The sequence below is a fragment of the Myotis daubentonii genome, chromosome 17 (genome assembly GCF_963259705.1).
Source record: "Myotis daubentonii chromosome 17, mMyoDau2.1, whole genome shotgun sequence".
NCBI classification, from domain to species: domain Eukaryota; kingdom Metazoa; phylum Chordata; class Mammalia; order Chiroptera; family Vespertilionidae; genus Myotis; species Myotis daubentonii.
The window spans coordinates 10861900-10886224 of NC_081856.1; the positions used below are offsets into that span (position 1 = coordinate 10861900).

General features: G+C 45.7%; 1 protein-coding gene across 1 annotated transcript in view; it reads left to right on the plus strand.

The window, feature by feature from the left end:
• Positions 1-21155, plus strand: part of FBXO32 (F-box protein 32) — a 35646-nt gene extending 14491 nt beyond the window's left edge. The window contains exons 5-9 of the mRNA XM_059672790.1: positions 7088-7181; positions 7993-8177; positions 13828-14010; positions 15378-15521; positions 15933-21155. Of these exons, the coding sequence (XP_059528773.1) occupies positions 7088-7181; positions 7993-8177; positions 13828-14010; positions 15378-15521; positions 15933-16022 (696 nt within the window). The 3' untranslated portion in view covers positions 16023-21155. The remainder of the gene's footprint in view (positions 1-7087; positions 7182-7992; positions 8178-13827; positions 14011-15377; positions 15522-15932) is intronic.
• Positions 21156-24325: the final 3170 nt, after the last annotated feature.

The following is a 24325-nucleotide window of genomic DNA, read 5'->3' on the forward strand; positions in this document are numbered from 1 at the left end:
GCCTAGGTTTCTAGGCTAACCCGGGTGCTCAATACAGGGGTTGTGCTACACTGGACAGGTGAGCGGAGTTTTAAGTGCCTGTTCGGCAGACGATTCTCCCAGTCATGGAGGGAGGCCCCGAGAGCATTCGACACTGTGTTCTGAGTTGCTGTGATTGAGGGTAGGACAGAGGTTTATTTTACGTCCCTGTGACCTAGGACCCGAAGGCCCCTGGAGTCCACTGAAGAAAGAGCTCTCCAATGGCCAGAAGTTGGCAGCATCCTCCTGCTAGGTCCCCATACCTAGCAAATTGTTTGGGGCAAATGCTTTCGACTCCCTAAACTGTATTGTAAACCCAAAACCCTTCCCTGGTAAATCCATAACCGTATCCCTAGCGTTGCCATAGCCATTTGAGAATCATGTAGGACCTGGCCCCTGCTTGTCAGGAGCTTCTGGGCTACTTTGGGGAACGAGGTACAGCTACTGACGTGACAAGTTGGGTCTGGTCCCGTGTGGAGCATGGAGGGGGGAGCACCGGAGACAGCATCTTGGAGGAGGCAGAACCCGAGTGTCTCCTTCCTTGAAAGGTGGCCAGGTGCAGAGGAAGGTGGAGGGCTTCGCAAGGACAAATGTCGCGAAGAGAAACCTGAGAGGAGGAAGAACAGAAGCGGAAGGGAGTGATGGTGGGCCCGGGGCTGAGGGCCATGTGACATCCAACCTCGTAGAATCAGAGGGTACAGGTGAGGGGCGCTGGAGCAGATGGGGAGTCCAACTTAAGCTGGGTCATTGAGTCACACAGAGCTGTTCAGACTGATGCAACAGAGAGCAGGACGCCATTGCAAGTTCAAAAATATCTGGATGGATGGAAGGCAGAGGCAAGTTTCTCTCAGCCGAGAATACAATTAATCCGTGTAAACTTGGCCCTCCTTCTTAGGATCTTAACGCCCTCAGTTAGAGAGATGTTTCACTTGCAAATAATATTTATCCAGCCTTGACATGCCTGCAGATTATTAATGTAGCTGAAACGTTTCCCTCTTCCAGCTTGTCAGTGTTCAAGCTCAGCATCAGGACAAAACTTTCCAGGTTTTTAACTTGTTTTAAGTTTTATTTACCCATTAAATAAAGTACAGAGCACGCGGTGCAGGCAGAGGCATTGCCTGATGTAACCAGGAGTTTATTGCAAGAAACATTATCTTCCTGTGGGTACTGGGCATGTGAGAAATGGCAGGGGCTTTCTTGAAGCTGCTTTTCTACCTCTGATAATCCCGTGGCATGTTTTCCAATCAGACTTAGAATTCAGCGCGCAGAGCACACTGTCATAGGAGACGGAGGGATTTGGGGATAAATTATGTTCTTCCTAGTCTATGCGAAATGGACTGTACTTGGGCAATAGCCTGATGGTTAACCTTGGTGTGGTTTTGTTTCAAACTAACAGGTAGGGCAGCTGCTATTTGTTGTTGATGCTTCTGAAGCCCCCATTATTTAGTGTCCCTCTAGATCTCAGCTGCTTGCCCTCCTGCAAAGTCTCTGTGATATGTTTGCATTGTAAGTAGAGGGTAGAGGTGCGGGGCATCAGTCTGGGACCAGACCTCATATGGATGCCAGCCTGACAGTTCAGACCATCTACCGTTGACCTTGATTGTGTCATTTGACCATGTGAGGAGCCACCTCCTCTAGAGCAGGAGGAATTCGGGTATATTGTTTCCCAGGTCCCTTCCAGCTATAACACTCCCTGAGTCTAATCTCATGTATTAACAAACAAATACTGGGTGAGCACTACCTTGTGCCAGATTGGGGTGGAGGGATAAACAAAACAATGCCTGCTGTCTTGAGGGTCAGATCCCAACTAAACAATTAGTAAGTAAACAAGTTCATGCCAAATATGTATAAGATGGAGCAAGGAAGAACAATGAAACCACAGTAAGACAAAGATGGCAACTGGGAGGTTTCCATATAGGATGGTGATGGGGGAAGGTGGCTCTGGCAGGTGACATTTGAACTGAGACCTGAGGGATGGGATGGAGCCAGCATGTGAAGACAGGCAAGGGCGAAGGCTGGGAGGTGGGAATGAGCCTGTTCGGGGAACCTACGGCAGCCTGTGTGGCCAGAGAGGAACAAACTGGGGAAGCGCTGTGCACAGTGAGGCTGGCGAAGGAGCAAGAACCAGATCAGGGAGGACCTTGCCATTCATGGGAAGGAGATTGGATTTTTTTTTTTTTTAAGTGCAAAGGGAAGCCATTTAAGGGTTTCAAGCAGAGAAGTGACATGAATTGATTCACTGGTAGACTATTAAGAACATAAACTGAAGGGAAGAGAAGAGAGGAAACCTGCTTTTTCTGTGGGTAAAGTGAGGTAGGAGGGAAATCTCTTTTCTGCCCATTCATCTTCAAACCGTGCGTGGTTGATATCCACTCTGAGATTCTCTTAGATGCTGTTGCTTGCAACTAGATTTTTCTCCTACGTGTCCAAACGAGCATGAGCCCAAGCTCAGGGGCAGGATGTGGTTTTGGTATGCGGTGACCACCCTCCCTTCCTCCGGTGCCCCAGAACCTTTCCTGTTACTGCACAGCTAGTCGCTGCAAATCATGCTACATATCCCACATCCCACAACCCACACGGTGATGACACCATGGAATTCAGGGGCCGAGAACCGTCCTCCTCCTCCTCCCCCCCCCTCCACCCTCCTGCCTCTCCTTAAACACGGCCACAAATACCTGGCACCTGGGCTAAAATCTGCCCAGCAGAAACCAACAGCCACTTCCAAACAAGACATTTGCTTCCGCTCTCCTTTTCTCTTGTGGCAGAGAATCCAATTGGCTAAGGCCCAGCAGTTCTCAGCCTGTGGGTTGCGATCCCTTTGGGGGTCGAACGACCCTTTCACAGGGGTCGCCTAAGACCATTGGAAAACACATATATAATTACATGTTGTTTTTGTGATTAATCACTATGCTTTAATTACGTTCAATTTGTAACAATGAAATTGGGGGTCACCACAACATGAGGAACTGTATTAAAGGGTCGCGGCATTAGGAAGGTTGAGAACCACTGGGCTAAGCCATCTTGGTAAATCAATGGCTAAATACAATTCTACTCTCCTAGGCGCACAGCTCTCTTGACACAGAAATTAATAAATCCTGTCCTCTTGACCACGAATTTCACGCAGTACTACCTACCGGTTGGTTCTGGGCCTATTTTTCATGCTGATATGAAAAATGGGCCTAAAAGGTTTACCCAAGGCTAATAAAGGTGTTATTAACACTTCCTGGGTGTTATTTCTCCCTTAATGTTAAAAGCTGATTACCTGTCACAAGGTAATATTGATATAAAATGTCCAGACTCTGTTTCCCAGAACAGAACCATACATGGCATTGCTGCTGTTTTTAGAGTAAAGTTTGGCCCTAGGTGCAAATTTGATTGGCCTTGAGAAACTGAAGTTTTGAAGCTATCAACATACATGTGTTCTGTTAGACATATCTGGGCTCAAGTGCTGGTTCCGTCACTTACTACTGCTGGTATGTCTTGGATGAGTTACATAACTTCTCTGAGCTGCAGTAGCCTCTGTTGTCAAATGGAGAACCCATCCCCATTGGGTTACCACTGAAGCTTAAAGGAAATCACACGTGTAAAGTGCTTAGCACAGTTACTGCCATGTAATAAGCATCCTTTATTATTATTAGCGAAATAAGACTTCATGGTAGATGCACCTATGTAAGTCATAAAATGTATCAACATTAACTTTTATTAACAGAGAGGGAGATGTTAAATGTATCACAAACATAATAAAAATGACATAAAGGAATATTAAAATTTTGAAAGCATCTAAGCAGTTGGTTGACAATACATAAAACTGAAATAGAGGAGTTCTGAAAGTCTTTAAACCAACAGTAATTTCACCTAGTAATATTCTCTATATTGTAATAATAATTCATTGAGTATATTCTTGGTACCAGGCACTATTATGCGTGCTTTATGAACACATTTTATCTTCACAGCAACTCTGAGACAGGAAATATTATTATGCATGTTTTGCAGATGGGAAACTGAGGCAGGCAGTCTGGCTCTGCAGCCCTCACTCTTGAACCCTATGATGTATACAGCAGAAGTTGGCAAACTAGGACGCAAGGGCCAAATATGGTCCCCCACCTGTTTTTTAAATAAAGTTTTATTGGAATACAGCCACACCTGTTCATTTACATATTGTCTACAGCTGCTTTCATGCAACTGCTGAGCTAAGTAGTTGCAGTAGAGACCATATAGCCCAGAAAGACTATAATATTTACTATCTGGCCCTTTACAGAAAAAGTTTGCTAATCCTGATATCAACTTTAAATTTCACTGAAAGATTGGGGTTTGGAAGGGGAAGAAATAATAACTTATAATACTAATACTGTCTTATATTTTGTTTACAGTGGGTTTTTTACATATTCATCTCATTTAATTCTCATAACAACCCTGTGATGTAAGTAGTCCTTCTATTTCCATTTTAGAAATGAAGAAACTGGGGTTCTGAGAGGTTAAATGACTTGAATCATAGACTCGACAGTAAACTCCATGAGTGTAAGGATCACGCGTCTGTATCCGCATGTCCACGTCACCTACCACAACACCAGGATAGAGGTGCCACTCAAAAAACACTTGCTAAATGAATGACAGACGTAAAGGTCACCCAGCGAGAGAATCTAGGTCTCCTCCCGACCCCACAGCTGCCCTGGAGGTGAAGAGAAGGACTTTCCATTAAGATAGGATTAAACACAGGGCAGTGAACATGTCATTCTGCTGTCGATGGACAAATTTTGGCTGCTCTGTTCCTTCTCCTCCTCAGAGATCATTTCAGTCAGACCAAGGTTTTTTTCTTTTCCCTCAAATGCACAGTCATGGTTCTGAGATCATTCTTGTCCTTGTGATTGGCACATTTTTAGACAAAACTAAAAGTGACACCCTCATGAGATGGTAGTCACACGGACTCAGTTTGGGATGGTTTCCAGACCGAGCTCTGCCCGCCCTCCTCCCACCCCCTTGACCCACCTCCCACCCCCTCACCCCAGTGAGTCACACAGCCGGCTGCCCTTCCAAGAACGACTCGAGGCTTTGTTTTCTTTCATCATGCTTTGTGTTGGTCATGTGAGGCTCAGGGTATTAATAGATCATCGCTCGGCCTTCTGAATCTTGTTGTTGGTCCGGGAGATAAATGAAAGGTCTGGCCAGTCCCTCTGTGCCATTTTTCACTCCTCTTGACTGTCACGTGCTGGTTGGTGACAGAGCTGAGCCAGACAGGCAGAGGGCATCCAGGGTGGCCACTGCCCATGGACGTTTTGAATTCTTGCCTCTCTTAGTGGCCACTTGGTAGCTCCTGACTTCCGACCTTGGATCACCAGTACTAATCTTAACAAACCAGCCGCTGCCTTTTCCAGGCGCCTTCTCCCAGTCAGGTGACGGCGTCTCTGCCTGCATGTGTGAGAGAGAGAGATGCCAGGCAGGGAAGGAAAGCTTTGGGGGTGGTTCTTTTTGTTTTTTATTTTTGAACTTAAAGTTATGCTCAGCAAATTAAAAGCCTGTATGTGGTTTGACAGGCTCCCAAGGGGCTCCATGGGGACAGAATTTTTAAACAAATGCTTTGGAAGCAGAGGTTCTTTGAATTGCTTGGGGGCTTGGATCCAACAGTTTCAGTTCTCCCCTGCAGCCCAGTTTTTAGAATGTCACTTTGCTAGTTCCCTCAGCCTTGATTCCAGCACGCAGCACAGTGTCATATCCAGTGTTTACTGATCTGAAGGAAAGTTCAGTTGGGGCCTGGCCAGGAGATGAAACTCCCCTGGAAAGTTTCCGAGGAGCAGGGATTCAAGCTTTCAAATAAAGCTGAGATCTTGGTTCTCTATGTCTAGTTTACTTTTTAAGACTAAGGCTAGTTAGGTTTTCCTGAGGCCTATTGGATTCCGGTAAAATTATTTTCACTTTACATCAACCTCTTTTGTTGATGACTCTGTGAAAGCATGAAGGGTGATGACGACTGCCAAGTCCTCTCACTGTATGTGGAGTAATTGGTAAGGATTAGTTTCTCAAGCCTCACTTTGCCCATCTGTGAAATGGGTCACTGAAGCCTGCAGTTTTACTTTTCAACAATAGAATCTTTGAATTTTTACAAAAATCTTTCCACATCTGTAAAGAATCTTGCTATGGAAGGGAAGGAAGATTGGGCTGAGGGTGGATCAACTTAAGTTTCTCTCTTCTTAATTGCTGATCATGGGGGTGGTGGGAATGGGACATACTTCTTCAATGAACAAACTCACCTTTATTTCCCACCTAATTAATGCCAGCCACTCTGCTCAGGGCTGTATGTGCATGCCCTTGTGAAAAGCTCTCAATAACATTGGGGACTCTAAGTATTAGTACAGATGAGGAAACTGAGGCACCAAGAAACTCAGTCATTTTCTCATAGTCACAGAGACAATAAGTGGTCAAACCAAGACTTGAACCTAAGCCTAGAGCTGCAGATATCCTAGCCTCTTAGCAATAGATACTCTACATCCCTGAATTTCTCTCTCTTCCAATGATTGGACTCTTTCTACAAAAAGTTAAGTGCAACGAAAGAGTGTAATAGGCATTGTCATTGAATGCTGCATAAGCAGGAGATATATCCTGGTAAGAATGGCCACTTCCTTGGAAAGTGCCTGGGAAAGGTGAACAGGAGCATTTGGGTGCCTTGCAAGCAGTCGGTGCCGGTGGGGAAGAAGCTCAGTGTGGGTGAAGAAGTCCTGCTTGGAGTGACTGTTCGGAACGCAGACATTCGCAGGTCGTAAGAGGTTTTGTTCCCTTCAGAGTACATCAGCTCCACTTGCTGAAGTAGGACAAGCAGAATGAATTAGCCCCGGCTGCAGCCAGACTCTTTATATGTAAAAGAAAAAAGCAATTAAATATTCAGTCTGATTCTTGGGTTTTGAATTACCCCCATTTGTCTTTCCCTTTGAGCATCTGCTTATTGCCTCGGGGCCCTGCCTGCCGTCTATCTCTCCCCGTCAGTCTGTATCTACGTGTCATGTGACTCAAAAGCAAAGATTAGAGGAGAAAAATATCTCTGTATTCTAAGCCTGGCAACTTCTATTTTTACCCACAGCTGTTGGAACTGATAGCGAAGTCACAGCTCACATCCCTGAGTGGCATTGCCCAAAAGAACTTCATGAACATTTTGGAAAAAGTGGTACTGAAAGGTGAGCTCTCTCTCACTCTCTCACCCGTTTTTATAGGCATGGGGATGGACAGATGGATTTTCCAGCAGAGTGGACATGTCATTAGATGTAGGGGAATGTGAGTGGATGGAAAGGAGTCACTCCAGATGCATCTCAGATCCCAGATGAGAAAAAGGCACAACTCATGCCCATGGCAAAGAGTAAGAGCACCACCCTCCTGTCCTTTTCCTGAAATCATCTACCCTGCCGTAAGCCTCTCGGTTTTCTCAGGGTCAACACCTGTCCCCACCTTGGATACCAAGCCTCTGGAGCCCAAATCCCTAGAAAATTGAGCTGTGTACAAGGCAGAAGAGATTCCTGGGCTCTTGGAGCTAGAAGGAACCTTGGGTTTTTGGATCAACTGAGTCATTGTACATATGGGGAAACTGAGGCCCGTGAGAAAGAGTGATTTGTCCAGATCACACAACGAGTCATCCATCCAGGATTAGAACCCATGCTCCCCAACTCCCCTATGCTCCTACCAATAACCATCTAAACGGGATGCAAAAGCACCTGCTTTCAGGTCAGGTGAACCGCTGGTGTGGGTGGAACAATGAAAAAGAAAGAGTCTTTGTAAAAAACTAGGGAGACAAGAACAAAGAGGGACCTAGATAATGGAAACTCTACCCGGTAACCTCGAGTGCAGAAGCTTGGCCAGGCCGAAAGAAAACCGTATCCCCAGAGGCCGTACCCCAGTAACACAAGCAGAATACAGAAGAAGAAAGGCCCACTTACACAATGTAGGGTGTCCCAGTAGCCTAACTATTATTTCTCTTTTTCTTCCCCACCCAAGTCCTGGAAGACCAGCAAAACATTAGACTAATAAGGGAGCTACTCCAGACCCTCTACACGTCCTTGTGCACATTGGTGCAAAGGGTCGGCAAGTGCGTGCTGGTCGGGAACATTAACATGTGGGTGTACCGAATGGAGACGATTCTACACTGGCAGCAGCAGCTGAACAACATTCAGATCACCAGGGTAAGCAGGGCCGCCCAGCTCCGGCCTGGCAGAGGAAGCTGCAGTCGGCTCTTTATCTCCACTCTGGTGATGAAGAGCCTGTACCGTTCTATTCTGATGCTGTCTACTGAGTGCTGGAGGGGGGCCTCCTGATAACGGGAGGCTGGGAAGAAGAATTTGGCGAGACAGGATCAGAGGGTGTGAAAGAGGAAACGCGGTGGGAAACCCGGCAAGTGGGCTTTGGGGAGAGGCTGGCTGTGCCGCTGAAATCTTTAGTGCTGTTTGCGGGTCTCTCCTCTTTGGCCTTTTCTTCTTAAAGCCTGTGTTGTTTGCAGCTTTTGGATGCCGCCTTGGATACAATAGAGCGGTGGTGGCCGTGGCTTGGAGAACTGGTCCCAACCTTTTAAAATTCTAGTTCCGAATCTCAAGGGTTAGGACAAAGGAAGCCTTTGATTAAAGACGATGAACATACATGTGAGAAAACACATGAGCAGTTCTAACTCAAAGCCTCACCCCATTCTCCCCCCCCAAAAAAAGAAAGAAAAGTCCTATATTACCAGCTTAACTACTATCAGTGGTTTCTTTTCGGTTTTAACTTGGCCCTCGGCTTTCGTCCTCTCACCAGTGAGCAGGAGGACCAAGCCCACAGAAGCTGTGAGGAGATGCGGGGTAATCTCCCAGGGCTCACTAATGGACAGGCGCACTTAGGCAGCTCACGTCGCACTTGGCTGACTTATCTAACCGCTGACCACGGCTGCTTTAAGTGGTTCCGGGACCCACGCTGATAAAGTGTGGGTCTGCCCCACCTCTCCAGAAAATAACATGAAAAACCCCTTTGACCTCTTTTAAATGATTCTTTTGCTAAGTGAAGTTTTCCCAACGCAGTGTCCCTGACATTACTGTTCAAAACCTCTCTGTACCTTGGTTTCTTAAACACTGAAACAGAGGCCTCATAGTATGTGACTTCCTTAGAATCACACACATGCACACACATACACACATGCATACACATACACACATGCATACATATACAGACATGCACACATCCACACACACACAATGCAGAGCACAAGCCCAAGTAATCTATCAAAAGCGATCTCAATTCTTTGACTATTATAAGAGAATATAAGACTTCCTTATGAGCATTTATCTGATTTTTTAAAAATTATTCCATTCCCATCTTTCAAGGGTAGGCATAGTTTGACGATGTAAATTTGAGACCCAAATTTCCAGCTTATCTGTCACAGAAAACCCACTTAGACTTTCTACCTAATCTCTGGCATTCTCTGTAGCCTGGACTTAATACGTCGTGTTTTTTCTAAGCACAGAAGAGAATTACCCAGCCAGTGATATAAATGAGCAAGTCCCATTTGTCCCAAAGCCATCTTCCCTCCAGCAACTTTGGGACACCCATTGGATGTCACTCTTGCCCAGAGCTGGCCTCTGTGCCCTCTGTCCACCTCTCAGGCGCCCCTTGGCCACAGCCACCCACGTACCTTGCACTTCCATGGGCTGACTTCCCCAGGGGCCCTTTCACTTGACCCACACACACTCTTGGGAAGTAGCATTGTAGTTGCTATTTCTTCATGGGGGGGGGGGGGGGGGCGGCCAGAGAAGTCCAGTGACTTTCCCCAAGGAGCTCAGCAATTAGAGACAGAGCGAGGCCAGAACCCTGGACTCCTTATTCCTAAAATGGCAAAGTTTTCTTAACATCAGTGCTTTCCAAACTTTCTTTCAATCCAGTTTTCTTCCAACTATTTATTCAGTGATTCAGCTTTTTGCAAATCTTTTAAATCCAAAGAAATCCCACATAGAGCCGATTAAATACTGAAGTTCATCTCATTCTGCTCATGCCAAGCTGTTCTCTGCACACTCTCAGCTTGGTCCTGGCTTAGGCCTTTTAACTTGTCACCTCCCCTGACCACCCAGTCTGTTGAAGCCACTATCATCTCACCTCCTTCAGAGCAGTTATTACCATCTGAAATGACCTCATCTGGGGATTCACTCTGTGGTCTCCATCCACTGTCTCATCAACTCCACAAAGAAAGGACATTACCTTCTTGTCCCCTGCTCTGCCCCCTCTATCTGGCACAGAGTAGAAGGCAGTCAATAAATTTAGCTGAATGAATGAATGATTGAAGGGAAGTTTCCGCCCACTGCCTGCCTGAAGTACTTGTTCAAAGGTCAGAGTATTACAGTCGGAAAATAATGCCCTGTACTATGGATGATGATGACGATTTACCAACTGCAGGATTCGGGGCAAATTATTCCACCACTTCATGTCTCAATTTCCTCATTTGGAAAAAGGGCAATAAAATGTATCTCATAGCGCTGGTGTGAGATTTAAGAAGTTAATACATGAAAAGCACTTGGAACTGTGCCTGCCATGCAGTAAGTATTGTAAATGCATCAGCTGTTATGATTATTAAGGGCTCACTCTGTGGCGGACACTCTTCTAAGTCCTTTACATACTGCAGGATGGGGCAGAAGTAGGTTTATAGTTGTATGTGAAATAGAGTTTGTTCTTGTATTATTCTTAGTCGTATTCCTTTCTGTATGAACAACTGTAAACCCACTTTTGCCCCACCCTGTATATCAACCCATCTAGTGAATAACTAACTGTAAGTAGGGGTCATCATAACAGCTAATAGTTCCTGGGCGCTGTGCTAAGGACTCGCGTGCACCCGCTCATCCATTCCTCCCAGCAACACTATGCGATACGCGTTTCCTCATTTTGTAGATGACTGAGTAGTTGGGAATAACCTGGCCGGGGTCTCACCACCTTTAAGACAGAGCTTGGGGGTTGAACCCAGACCTGTCTGCAGAGGCTGTGCTTTCATCAATGCTCTCTCCTCCCTCAGGCCCTCCTTCTCTACCCTCCTTGGCCATGAGCTGCAAGATTTTGAGAGCAGGAAGCCCTGAGAGTCATGAGGAGCTTTTCATGCAAATGGATAGAGAAAGAGAGAGGGAGGGAGAGAGAGAGGAGAAAGAGAGAAGGGGTTTAATTACTTCAGTCTGGACTGTATTTAAAAAGCTTACTTTTTAACAGTTTGGACCAAAGAAAAGTACTTTATTACACGAAAATATTAACAGGTGACATTTATATGAATTGCTTTCTAGTTGTCAAAGTTCTATCAGTACCTTCTTGTCCATAAAAATTTTATATCTAACTCTATGGAGTCAGGTTTTTATTGGCAAACTAATTAGTATAATAAAGGATGAAAAATGAAAAGAACGGGGTTGGGGGCGGGGGGTTAAGTAGAATCACAGAGCGCTGTGAGCGAGGCAGGGTTTTGAAGCCTGTGAGCAGGGAGGACATAAAGGATTTTAGCCAAATGCTCGATCAAAGGAGCAAGAGTAACTTATTTTCCTCTTAAATGTTTATATTCAAGAAGAAGAAGAAGGCACACAAGCAGTTAACCGCGTATCAGGAGTCAGGGCTCAGCATGGGGTCTGGGCAAGAATTTTGGAAAAGTTCAGGTTTGAAAATTTGAGGGTGAACTCTGCCAAGCGGACTTTAATAGGAGTTCATATAATAATTGGCCTGGGAGTTTTAACCAAAAAAGTAGATGCTTTGAAGTGCTGGGAACAAAGAGAAAACCTCCTGGCAGTTTTATTAGCTCACATGATCAGCAGCAGATGATAAACGACAAATAGGTCTCGGGCCTTCTGCAGCCTGGCTGAGCCCTGAATTTTACAAACAATTGAAAGTTCAACCCCGCCGCCTGAGCAATAAAAATTGCCAAGTCATAGACACTTCTGATGAGTTAGGAGGCTGAAACGGCTCCAGACCTGAGCTTGTCGGAGCTAGAAGGGATCTTCAGAATCTTCTAAACCAATTCATTTTGGACATGGGCAGACAGACCCACACTTCCCAAGGGTACCTGGGACCCAGATCTGTTGCATGTCCATCCCGTGTCCCTCCCATGTCAGTTCCCATACTTCTTCGTAGGCCATCCTTCCAGGTCCCCCGCCACTGCCACCTTCCCTCCACATGCCTGTCCTGCTTTGCAGGGGACACAGGGTGGAATTGCTAATTGCATGTCCCCCAGGAATGCTGGTGGTCGGGCTTTGATGTGCTCCTACGGAGTCTAGTTCCCTAGAAATTTGAGAAGGAAACTAGATACCCATTCCCAGGATATTTCCCCCTGAGCTAAGGAAGGGTTTCTGCATTCTGTACTTCTTTTCCTGTGACCCGCAGAGGTGACAGAATACTGAGCTAAAAATGTCAGTAGTGCACACTCAGAAAGCCCACCCAGGAATCAGGAACCACAGTCTCCGGTGATTTGTGCTGACCTCTTATCCAGATGGCAGCATCCAGTTGATGCTCTAGACCTGTCGGCAAATACTGAGGACTGTCTATGTAGAGACTGCTCGCGGAGTGCTTCCTGCATGCCTCATAGGTAGTATTTAACAGATTTTCCTAGAAGTATTTGCTTGTTTCTGGGTCTCTCGCCTGCCTAATGAGCCATTGCAGCACCTCCAGGGCCAGCCCATAGTAAGCCCTCAAAAAGTGTTGCTTGTGCTGGGCTAGTCAGCAAAGAATACTAAGTTAGACCCTGGCTTCAGGGATGGGGGTCTGGGTGGGTTAACACGAACTCATCCAATTTAAGCAACAAAGGGCTTAAATAAACGTTCAGGAATATAGTTGAGAAGCTCGTGATTAATTACCAAGGCATTATCCACAAACAGTGTTCAAAATGTTCCCTGTGACCCTAGGTTTGAAGAGAGATGCCTCCGTGGCTGGTGGCATTTAGGCTACCAGGGTTCTGGGTGCCATATTCACAGTGTGAGTACATGTGTGCACACACGCAAGCACACACACACATGCACGCACACACAGACAGACACCAACCAGTGCAGGGTCATTTTGCTGCTGCTGTTGACCTATTTAATGATTCGGGTGTCATTCATTCCACAAATACTTGAGTGCCGACTATATGCTAGGCGCTCTTCTAGGCATTGGGGGCAAAGAAAAAAGATCAAACGTCCTGCCTCCTTGGACTTACATTCTAACAGCAATGTGGTATCCCGGCTTCCTTTTGTAAAAGGCTGCATTATAAAACCAAAGGGGGCCTGCAGCCAGAAGCACCTGAGAGAGAGCCTAGGGATTCTGGGGAATAAGGCCTGAGGGAGTCGCAAGAGCCAGAAAGGCCTTCCGGAGGAAGCGTACCATTTGGATGGGCAGAGAGGGAGGGCAGGGGGAGCGGAGGCCTCGTGGGCAGCGTGTTTGGGGGTGGTGAGCAAACCTGCTCGGGGGGGTCGGTGGTCACCAGGGGCCAGTGAGGTAGGAGGCTGGGGCGGCGGGCAGGGGTACTCTGTCCAGGACAGTGAGCGCTCACAGAAGGTAGCGAATCTCATAATTGAGTGAACTGACTAAAGCAGAAGAAGCCAACGTGTGCTGCTGGGGAAATCTTGAGTCAACGCACGAGGCTTTGTGAAGCAGGAAAATCTCCTGGCACCATTCAGCTCCAGCGGTCCAGGCTCTTCTCTGTGGTCTCAGCCATGGGCCTGTGTCTGTGCTTAGGGCAGAGAGAATTGCTGCTTTGAGGTCTGATCAGTAAACCAGCTTGAAGATGGAGGGGGAGGGGACAGCTGCATCCGTGGGGGCTGTGGCCTGGTGACCTGCTGCTCTCTGCCCCAAGACGTAACGTCCCCCTTCTCCCCGCAGCCTGCCTTCAAAGGCCTCACCTTCACCGACCTGCCTTTGTGCCTGCAACTGAACATCATGCAGAGGCTGAGCGACGGGCGCGACCTGGTCAGCCTGGGCCAGGTGGGCCCCAACCTGCACGTGCTCAGCGAGGACCGGCTGCTGTGGAAGAGGCTCTGCCTGTACCACTTCTCCGAGCGGCAGGTCGGTGCGGCCCCGCGGGCACTCCTTCCTTCTCCCCCCTCCTCGGTCCCCACCTCAAGCTTCCTTGGCGTCTTCTCAAGCTTGAAGTGTGGGTGCCCACCCTCCAGGGCTCCCTGGTTTGACTGGAAAACAACAGTCCGAGGACTTTCTAAATTGTGTGTGTGAGAGATTTTGGTATTTTTTAGGTGGTTTTGATGGGGGGAAAAACACACCTTCATAACCATCCACATTTTACAACTTTCTAAAAAAAATTTTCACAAATTGATCCCAGTCCTTCTTTTCTATAACAAAGTAACATACTTTTATGATATATTACAGCCAAAGTACCTTTACAGGTATTAATTCATTTTATATTAATGACCCCAGGAAGGGTGGGTATCATGATGCCACTTTAAATAGATGAGGAGATTTGGGCCACAAATGGCTAAGTAACATCGAAATTACTGAAGGGGTTCTCTAGTTGAAGAAACTGGCCTTGAATTTGAACTTGGGCCTCTTGACACCAACTCTGGGCTCTTCCCCCGCCTCCTGCTGCCTCAGTCTTGTTTTCCAACTTCTTTATATAGAAGTATGAGGTCAACTAGTTCTGCTCATGAAGCCTGTAATGTTTACATATAAAATTGAGCCACTGTGCCAGGCAGTCACTGCATCTCCCTGGAAATGATCACTCAAGCTAGAGCAAAGAAAAGATTGACATTGTTCATTGAGATCACCTAAACTTTAGTTATTTTAATTTGTTGATTTTGAGAGAGAGAGAGAGAGAGAGAGAAACATTGATTTATTGTTTCACTTACCTATGCACTCATTGGTTGTTCCTTTTATGTGCCCTGACCAGAGATCAAACCCACAACCAACATTGGCATATTTGGACGATGATCTAACCAACTGAGCTACCTGGCCAGTACTAGCCAAATGCAGTTTAGTGGAGGTCACTAGAACAGTGGTTCTCAACCTTCTGGCCCTTTAAATACAGTTCCTCATGTTGTGACCCAACCATAAAATTATTTTCGTGACTACTTCATAACTGTAATGTTGCTACTGTTATGAATCGTAATGTAAATATCTGAGATGCAGGATGGTCTTAGATGACCCCTGTGAAAGGGTCGTTCGACCGCCAAAGGGGTTGCGACCCACAGGTTGAGAACCGCTGCACTAGAAAGCTGTCACCAACCACCTGTTTCCTTCCAAGACTGATTAAAAGCTGTTTATCAGAAGCTTCTTCTTTCTATCTTGGCTATTTCCCCCTAGCTATTATAGGGTAGAGATGAAAAAGGAGGGAAGCGGTGGGAGCAGAACTTTCAGAACCAGAAAACCACAAGCCCTCTCCTTGCTGAACTCTCCTGCAACGACTTTTATTTGATATTTAGATCCGCAAGCGATTGATTCTGTCGGACAAAGGACAGCTGGATTGGAAGAGGATGTATTTTAAACTTGTGCGATGCTACCCACGGAAAGAGCAGTATGGGGACACCCTACAGCTTTGCAAACACTGTCACATTCTTTCCTGGAAGGTATGTTCCTCGGAGGTGGCAGCCACAGACCCCTTGCCCAGCCCCTAAGAGCCAATAGTACCAGCCATTACGACACCAACTCCTTTCCTAATTGCAACCTCCAGCTGAAGGTGAAGATAAAACCAGTTCTGTCCCTGGGGAAAAAACTTTCAAAGACCATAATTTCCTTAAAACCCCCCTTTTAGGTTTATTTTTTTCTGCAACCCACCCACCCCCAAATTCTCCCATCTCTGAACACAAGTGCCTATGCGCACACACGCGCGTGCACACACACACACCTCTTTAGTTTTTGCAGAATTTATGGCATTCTTGGCAGAGGGATGTTGTTTTGAGTTGGGCAATGCCTTATGGTGCTCCAAGCCAACGAGATGCTTCTGAGAACTCAAACCTGACCTTGATGTTCCTTTGCAGGGCACCGACCACCCGTGCACAGCCAATAACCCCGAGAGCTGCTCCGTTTCACTCTCTCCCCAGGACTTTATCAACTTGTTCAAGTTCTGAATCACAGCCCATGACAACACTTCCGAAGGGCTCCCTGCTGATTGGATGTTGGGAATACAGAGTTTGGACACTTCATTTGTAAATAGTGTACATTTTAAACATTGGCTCGAAGCTTCTGAGATAAGTCACGGAGAGGACACTGGAGGGGAGAAAAGCAGTCGCTGGCTGGGAACTTAAGAATATGGACTTCTCATTAGAATCGGTATGGAAAAGCAGAGATACTGTAAATAAACTTTATTTTCCCTAACGATTTGCCAGCGAGATGATAAGGGCAGGAGTTCCGTGTCATCGGTGAAAATGGAATTCTCTTGATGGTCACGGGAACGCCTGTATATAGAGTTCCTCAGAGATGCAGAAGAAGAGGGCAAAACTCGAATACAAGATAGAACACGCTTTGTTTACAATGTGAAAATGGGTTTAAAAAAGAAAAAAAGAAAGAAGAAAAACTGCAGATGAGAAATCCCTGGGCTTTTGGTTTTGATTTTGGGTTAGCTTTGAAAAGGCAACGGAGTACCACCCATCTTACCCCCACGCATAGGGCCTTATCTTATGAAGATATCACACAATAGTCTACCTCGGAAAGCATACAGCGATCTCTCTGACACAGTGCGTCGTCCCGTAGGCAGTGTCTGTGCGTCTCGTTTTCTCATCAGATAAAAAGTGATTGAAAATGGAGGGGGCCTTGGAGGCCGTCCTATTAGGCTCCTTGGGAGGTGAAGGGGGCAGTCTTCAGAGTTGCCTCTCTACTAGAACAACCTCAAAACATGCAGGCCTTTTATCCTTCTGTGTCATAGCTCATTCAGGGCAACAGAAGGCCAATTAGAAACCATCCCAGAGGATGTCCAATCACAGAAAAGATCATTAGTCACCCCCTGCTGTTTAATTTCTTGGCATGTCTGCTTCCTGGGGCATCTTCTCGGATAAGCGTATGCGTATCTCTGTGGACTGGTCGGAGCCAGAGTGCTGATAAAGGCCTGTGAAGCCAGTGTGACATGTCAGTGGAACCCTTCCTCTTGATGGGTAATGAGCTGAGGAGCTTTCTTTTCGTTACGCCCCACGTCTACATGTGGTCGACCTGAGCGAGGGCTTCTTGCAGGATGATAACATAAAGCCTGGCGTTCCAGCCAAATAGGGAACAGAGGTGCTTAGAGTTCGTCCTAAACATGCTGTGTACCCCAGGGGATCTTGCTTGGCCAATACCAGTAGGTAACTACGTGGGAGAAAAATCTCAGGATGTAATGAGTTCGTTATCAAATATTCCTGGGATAGGGTGGGGAGTGTTTTTGTTTTTTACTTTTTATAGGACTTTGCTTTTCTACAATAATGTACATATTTTTGCCATTGTATTTGCTTTGCCCCCCCCCCCTTTTTTTTTCTTGTAAATAAAGTTGCCACCCTGCATGTGCTTGGAAAATAAGTGAAGCAAAATAGGAACTTGGTTCACATCCACTCTGAGAATCAGTGAATCCGTAGGGGTTGAACTTGGGGTGACCTGAAGAGGGGAAAGATGGGTAGGCATGTACAGAAACAAGCCCAGGGACCAGCTAGTGATGCGGGGCCGTCGCATGCCCTTCCCTCAACACGCAACTCAAGTACCAACATTTGGAAGAGAAGCCAGTTGTTAGTTGATGCTCCTCACTTTGCAATGTTTGTGCCCACACCAGGGTTTCTCAGTAATTTTTTCATGATCACCCTCCAAGAAGAAAAAATTAAATTGAATTTAAATTCTCCCTAATGAGAAAAATTAAATATTAGACAAAATCTTATTGGGTGATACTGAGCTTTGGGGTGCCACAGACCATTGTAATACTGAGAGGTGTTTGCTCTCCTCTCTCCGCCGAGTCAAGGTCACACTGAGGAATTAAAAAGCTTCCATAATTCAGACGGCTTTTCTCAAGTGTCTCGGCTTTCTTAAAGATGTGGGGTGAGAGCTTTGGAACCTTTGACTGTTTATAATTTTAGGGTTAGGTGTTCATGGCCTTCCACATCTTCCCACCAACTCGTGACCTCTGACCCTTCATGTTGATCAAGGAGGTGACAGCTCAAGGGCACCTTCAGGTTTACAGTCCCAGAAATGTCACCTGCTCTGGACTCTCAGCACAAAGCTGGCGAACCAGCCTCAATGGGATTGTCCGCAATCCTCATGCTTGCTCAAGGCAAGGCAAGGCAACCCCTACCACAAGTGACAGGGTTATGGTTTTCTGAGATGTTTGCCTAGAGGGTGTCTCGGCTCTCCCATCTCCTCTGGCGTCACTGGAGGTGGTGTGTGACAGTCGAGAGGAATTTTTAAGGAAGAAAAGAGAAAGCGACATCTGGTTCTCTTTAGTGGAAGAGGAGACTAAGAAGGAAACGGCAGGTGCAGAGGGAGAGGGAAAGGAACAGAAGTGGCATCTCTCGGAAGCTGTGGTTTGTGTGAGGGCAATGGGGACGCGCATAGCTGTCACAGAGCATCTGTGTTGGTGGCAGTGCAGCGTGGTCAGAGCCTCCCCTGTAAGTAAAGTGAGGTAGGAAGAACGTTCGTGTTCCCTGGGCACTATCATCTACAGAATGTCTAGGCAAACCCTCCTAGGACAACCCCAGCCAAAAAACAAAAACAAGGAATCCCTGTCTCAGAACTGCTGGTCTAAAAGCCAGGAGGGGCATGCCAATGGAAATCGCTGGAAGAGATAGACCGCTCTGCTCTCTTTGCTGTCCACCCCAATCCTGTGGAGTAAAATATGAAGTAATTTGGACTTCCAGAAAAGGAAGGCGTTTTGTACAGAGCAGTGTGAGCAAATCCACAGGCATGTTATCATTTGGTCCAACTCAAAGGTCGATGAGCAAGAGCCTAGAGCTTCTTGAGACTGGAGGACAGCATTTGAGGAGAGGAGACTATGCGAAGCTTAGGCGTGTTCACTTTATAGCGAGATCCAGAAAAACGTGTAATGACATCTTAAACTAGACTGGTTATTAGCGCTGTTACTTTGAGCAGATGGATCAGTCGCGTGGGAGGGCCAGTGGCAGAAATTTCAAGGTGTCAGTTGTGTGGTGACATTTGTTTCATGATGATCAGTTTTATATTGAAGTGGCTCAGAGCAGACATTTTAGATGAGCTGGGTTTATACTGCAAAACTCAACACAAGTGCGGGCTTTGCTTGGCGGTGGTGAGGTAAGGCGAGTGTGTATTGCATTACTGCCACAGCTGTCATCTTTGTAGATTCAAAAACTTTTTCACGACAAGCTTGCTGTTACCACAGGCTCCTTGTTCCCGTTGTTTTTGTGGGCGAAGAGAAAGAGTTTGGAATGTCATTTGTCTGAGCAAGGGGTATGATGTACAAGAAGGTCAATCATTTCAAGACATGTTCAACGGTATATCACCCTTAGCGTTCAATACAGAGTTTATCAAAATATGCACCTGAGTTTATATTTTCCTGCCAGGTTGTAGGGCAAAAAATGTCTTGCTATGCAAATACTCTATTTTATGTGTGAATTTTTTTAACTGTAATTTTATGTGTGAATTTTTTTCTAACGAAACTATATCATCAGTTTCTATGTCGACATCTGTTGTTTTGTGTGTGTTTTTAATCTGTTTCCAACTCCCTGAGTCTGTGAACCATCCCTCTGACTGGATGCTGGCCTAAAATCCTATTAGTGTTTAAACAGACCTCAGAGATACCTTGAACCTCTAGCAAATGCAGACCCGTGACTCTTTGATATATCTTGGGCCCTTGATGTCTTCAAAAAACAAGATTGTAATCCCTCTAAATTCGTTTTCTGTAGATGCTTTCTTCTCTGCTTTGTTAAGGAAAGTAAACCCCACATGGTTTTCCAAGGGAAGGAAAGTCTTACCCCAGACTAGTGCTGGAAGGGAGGTTAGAGATGTTGAAGTCTGGTCCTCCCTGTGCCTCAGCCCCCCGGTACTCAGTGGTAGACCTGACCATAAACCTGGGATGTTCTGAGGCCTTGACTTTGTGCCCCCTGCCCCCACACCTTTCTATGTGGCTGGAGACACGTGAAACCAACCTGATTCTTCTCAAGACCTTCACTGAGGAAAGCAAGCATGAGGGCCCAGTGTTAGGCATCTGGCCGTCACTTTGCCAAACATTTTCAGTCCCTGGTTCTTCCTGGAGAAATCCAGGAGCCACTTAAAATTTCTACAGACCTCTAACTCTGTGCGAGCACAGCATTCTAGTGAGTGCAACCTGCTGGCCACAAAGTAAGCAGCGTGTTTTGACAAATTCCTTTTCCCTGGGTACTTACATTTCAATTATAAAAGTGGCCCTTAAGACAGATCATAGCTGAGCAGTCGGCTTGCCTTCTAGAACCTGAAGTTCTGATGATTACCAAGCAGGCGTTTCCTCTCTCCTTAAACTGAGAGGTACATTTAATCCACCCCCTCCGCCTCCCTGTCCTCTGGTCCCTGCTGTGGAGCCCATCCCGGGAGCCTCTATCCCCGCGGAAGTCTGCTCTCTGCTAAACCTCATCCCTACTAAGTGGGGGGCGGGGGGGAGGATTATTCCATGAGACAGCAAGGACCAAGGGACCACGATATTCAAGTCTGTCTGCTGGACATTTTCCAAAGTGCCCTTGAACTCAACTCAGCAAACAAAACTTCCTGAAAAACCTCTCAAAACTGAGGCCCTGCTCCATTTGGCCAGAAATGGATGGCTGCTCCAAAACTCTGAACTTCTTGAAACGCCATCTGCTACAACATTACTTCTGGAGTCTGAACGTGACTTTTTCTGTCTTCGAGTATAGAAATGTTTGTTTAATGAGCGATACACAGGCCTGTGAAGCAGAAGGCTCCAAGCGGTGTTCTACCCTTGAGCACTCTTGGCGCCATCTTGATTCTACCAAGTGCCAATCACCCTGGCTCAAGGGGGTATATTCAAGTCCATGTCCTGGGCTTAGACGCGTTTCTTTTTTAATGACAAATAGTACAGGGGGTTGGACATTGTAACTGAAAGTATAAGGTTAGATCAATTACATGCAAAGATGTTCCTTTAATATCGTGTGAGCTGAGTCCATCTGTATAAATTATTTGCACACTTTTCTTGCATGATGAACTGACATTTTTACAGTTTGTACCAGACGGTGGCATATTTTTGTAAAACTTTTTGACACTGAATTGCAATAAATGTTTTTCCAACAACACACACGGGTGCATTTTTGGTGTGTATCAATTCCAGTTGGCTTTTTATCATACTGAGTGTGTTTATCTTTTGCCTCGCTCGGCTTATATGCCTTCTCCCAGAAACTTCTCACTGTTGTAAAATTTCTAGGCATACACAGAAAAAGAAGCTTGCGGCTGGGTACCAACCTGAGTCAGTAATACAGCATTACACTTCCATGAGATATTTCTGTATTTGCTGTTTGTATAGTACAAAGATTAGGGAATAATGAACTTTCAAGTCGATATCAATGTTCTCACCAACATTTAATGAATAACTGCTATATGCTAGACTCTGCAAGGCACTAGGAATAGGAAGATGAACAAGACTCATATGGTCCCTGCCTTAATGGAATTTAGGTTCTAGTGAGAAAGACAATAAAAACAAATAGGAAAAAATAAAATTTGTAATAAGTGCTATGAAGGGAATAAAGAAAGGCTGAGACCTGAAAGGGGAGAAGGACTTGGCCCTAGAAGAATAAGGGCATGAGCATTCCAGGAAGAGGAAATGGCTTGTGCGAGGTGCAGATCATGGCCCTGCCAGGCAAAGACCACACTTACCCCCGTCTCAATCTCCTCAACTCCAAGATGATGATGATCATTTATTTCTTATGGTTGTGGGGGTCAAGTGAACTAGTACATGTAAAGCACTTGGAGCCAGGCATATAATATGAGTTCAATTTACATCAACAGTTATTATTCCCTGAGCCTGAAAAGGGGGTAAAAATTACACTGTGTTCTAAGTTGCTCAGGTGACTGACTTGTGGGTAACTGACTTGTGGGTAACTGTCTCAGTACATTCACTCTGGAACGTACCCTGATCCTGCCACTAACTCTCCACCACAAAATGACATACGATGTTCACGAGAGGTAATTTTTTAAAATTTCCACCAGGATCACAAACTTTCACCATTTCAGAAATAGCCCATGCATTCTTTGCTCAGGCTGTTCCAACGCACCTAAATGCTGTTCCCCCGCCCCTCTGTCTGGTAAGCTTCTATTGCTTGTGGGGCCACCTCCTTGCTGAAGCCTCAAGTAAATCTCATCTCCCAGAACATTCTAATCCTCTTTGTGGCTGTGTCTAGTACCTAGCACAGTGCCCAGGCAGAATGAACGAATAAACCCACATCATATATTCACTAAATGCTTTTAAAGTCTCAGTTATAACCACACACTTACCTTTGGCTAGAATGAGAATCAGCATGAGTTTATGTATATAGCTCCTCAGTTAAAAATTAATAGTAGTTGATAAAGTAACAAGTGTAGAGACTCAGTATTCATTAAAGTTTCTTTTAAGTGCAACTAAGTCTTTACAAGTCTAGTAAATTTTCATACAAAATAAAAGGGCCTTCTTTTACTGTTTGAAAAACTCAAATTGAACAGACCAAAGTTTCTTTTAAAAAAAAAAAAAAAGTCCTTTAGCAAACTTAATAAAAATTCCTTTCAAGATTTTAAAGCTGCAATTATAAATCTAATGAATTTGCTTTTTTAATAAGCACTTCAAATAACTGCTCAGAGAAGCTTTAACCCTAATAAGCAAAACATTCCCAAATAAAATTCATAATTTATAAATTTAATAACTTAAGCATAAATATACCTCCAATTTTCTTTAAAAAAAAAACAAAAAAAACTCTAACAAGGTAAAATTATTATACCTTTCCACTTAAAATCACTTCTTGCACTAATTATTATTTTAAATGGACATAAATCATGCAGCTACGGTAGGCAGAACAATGGCTACTGAAGATGTCCACATCCTACACCCCAGAGCCTGTGAACGTTAGGTTACGTGGGAAAGGGGAAACGCGGGTGTGATTAAATCGGGCGCTTTGAGATGGGGAGATCGTCCCGGCCTCTCTGGGAGGGCCCAGTGCAATCACGGGGTCCTTAAAAGTGGAAGAGGGAGGCAGAGCGGTGTAAGTGATGCAATGTGAAAAGGACTCATCCCGCCATCGCTCCCTTTGAAGATGGAGAAAGGGGACCGCGAACCAAGAATGAGAGCAACATCTGGAACCTGGAAAACGCAAAGGCACGGAAACAACTTTCCCCTGGGGCCTTGGTCGGCAAACTCATTAGTCAACAGAGCCAACTATCAACAGGACTTCTTCAAAATAGACTCGCCCAGGCCGAAAACCGACTTCTGCGCATGGGCCACGAAGTTTCAGTCGCACTGTACGTGCGCGCCCGCACGTGGTATTTGGTAGAAGAGCCACACTCAAGGGGCCAAAAAGCCGCATGTGGCTCGCGAGTCGCAGTTTGCTGACCACAGCCCTAGGGCCACAGGCAGGAACACAGCCCTCCCAACACCTTGACCGAAGCCCAGTGAGATCCTTGTCAGACTTCTGAACTTCCTGTGCATTTGTGTTATTTCAAGCTACTAACTTCCATGGTAATCTGTCACAGCAGTAACAGGCAACCACGACAGTGAATCTCACAGATTCTGTAGGGTGCCCAGCAACCCATCTCTACACAGCTTTTCTCTATCTATTCAAATTTCCTTTCAGACAAATTCCCACTGGCCATAGCTATGTAGATGCATAACAGATAGATAGATGATAGATAGGTAGATAGATAGATAGATAGATAGATAGATAGATAGATAGATAGATAGATGATAGATAGATGATAGATAGGGATAAATATGCTGTTGATTCTATTTCACTAGAGAACCCTAACTAATATGAGCTCCTAGAAAGAGAACAAGGGCAAGGACAGGCTACAGAAAGGCTTCTGAGGGCAGAAGGGAACAGAAGAGAAACCAGAGGGAGAGCAGAACCTAGTGGCTGTAGGAGGCCGTCAGCCAACTACCACATCCTGAGAAATCATATTGGCAGATGCCAAAAAGTAAGTACATCCAAGCAGTCCTCTTAACCCACATACAAGTGTTTGAGTGGCTCCCCTTCTTTGTACTTTTCAAACTTGCATTCAATTGTTTTGTCTACATCTAACTATTCAGTTTTTCTTAGTTGCAAAATTATTCCCAGGAGCCCTATTTCCTTCAAAGAGTCCGCACAGCACGGCAATCAAGAGCACAGAATCGTCCTAACCGGTTTAGCTCAGTGGATAGAGCGTCGGCCTGCAGACTCAAGGGTCCCAGGTTCGATTCCAGTCAAGGGCATGTACCTGGGTTGCAGGCACATCCCCAGTAGGGGGT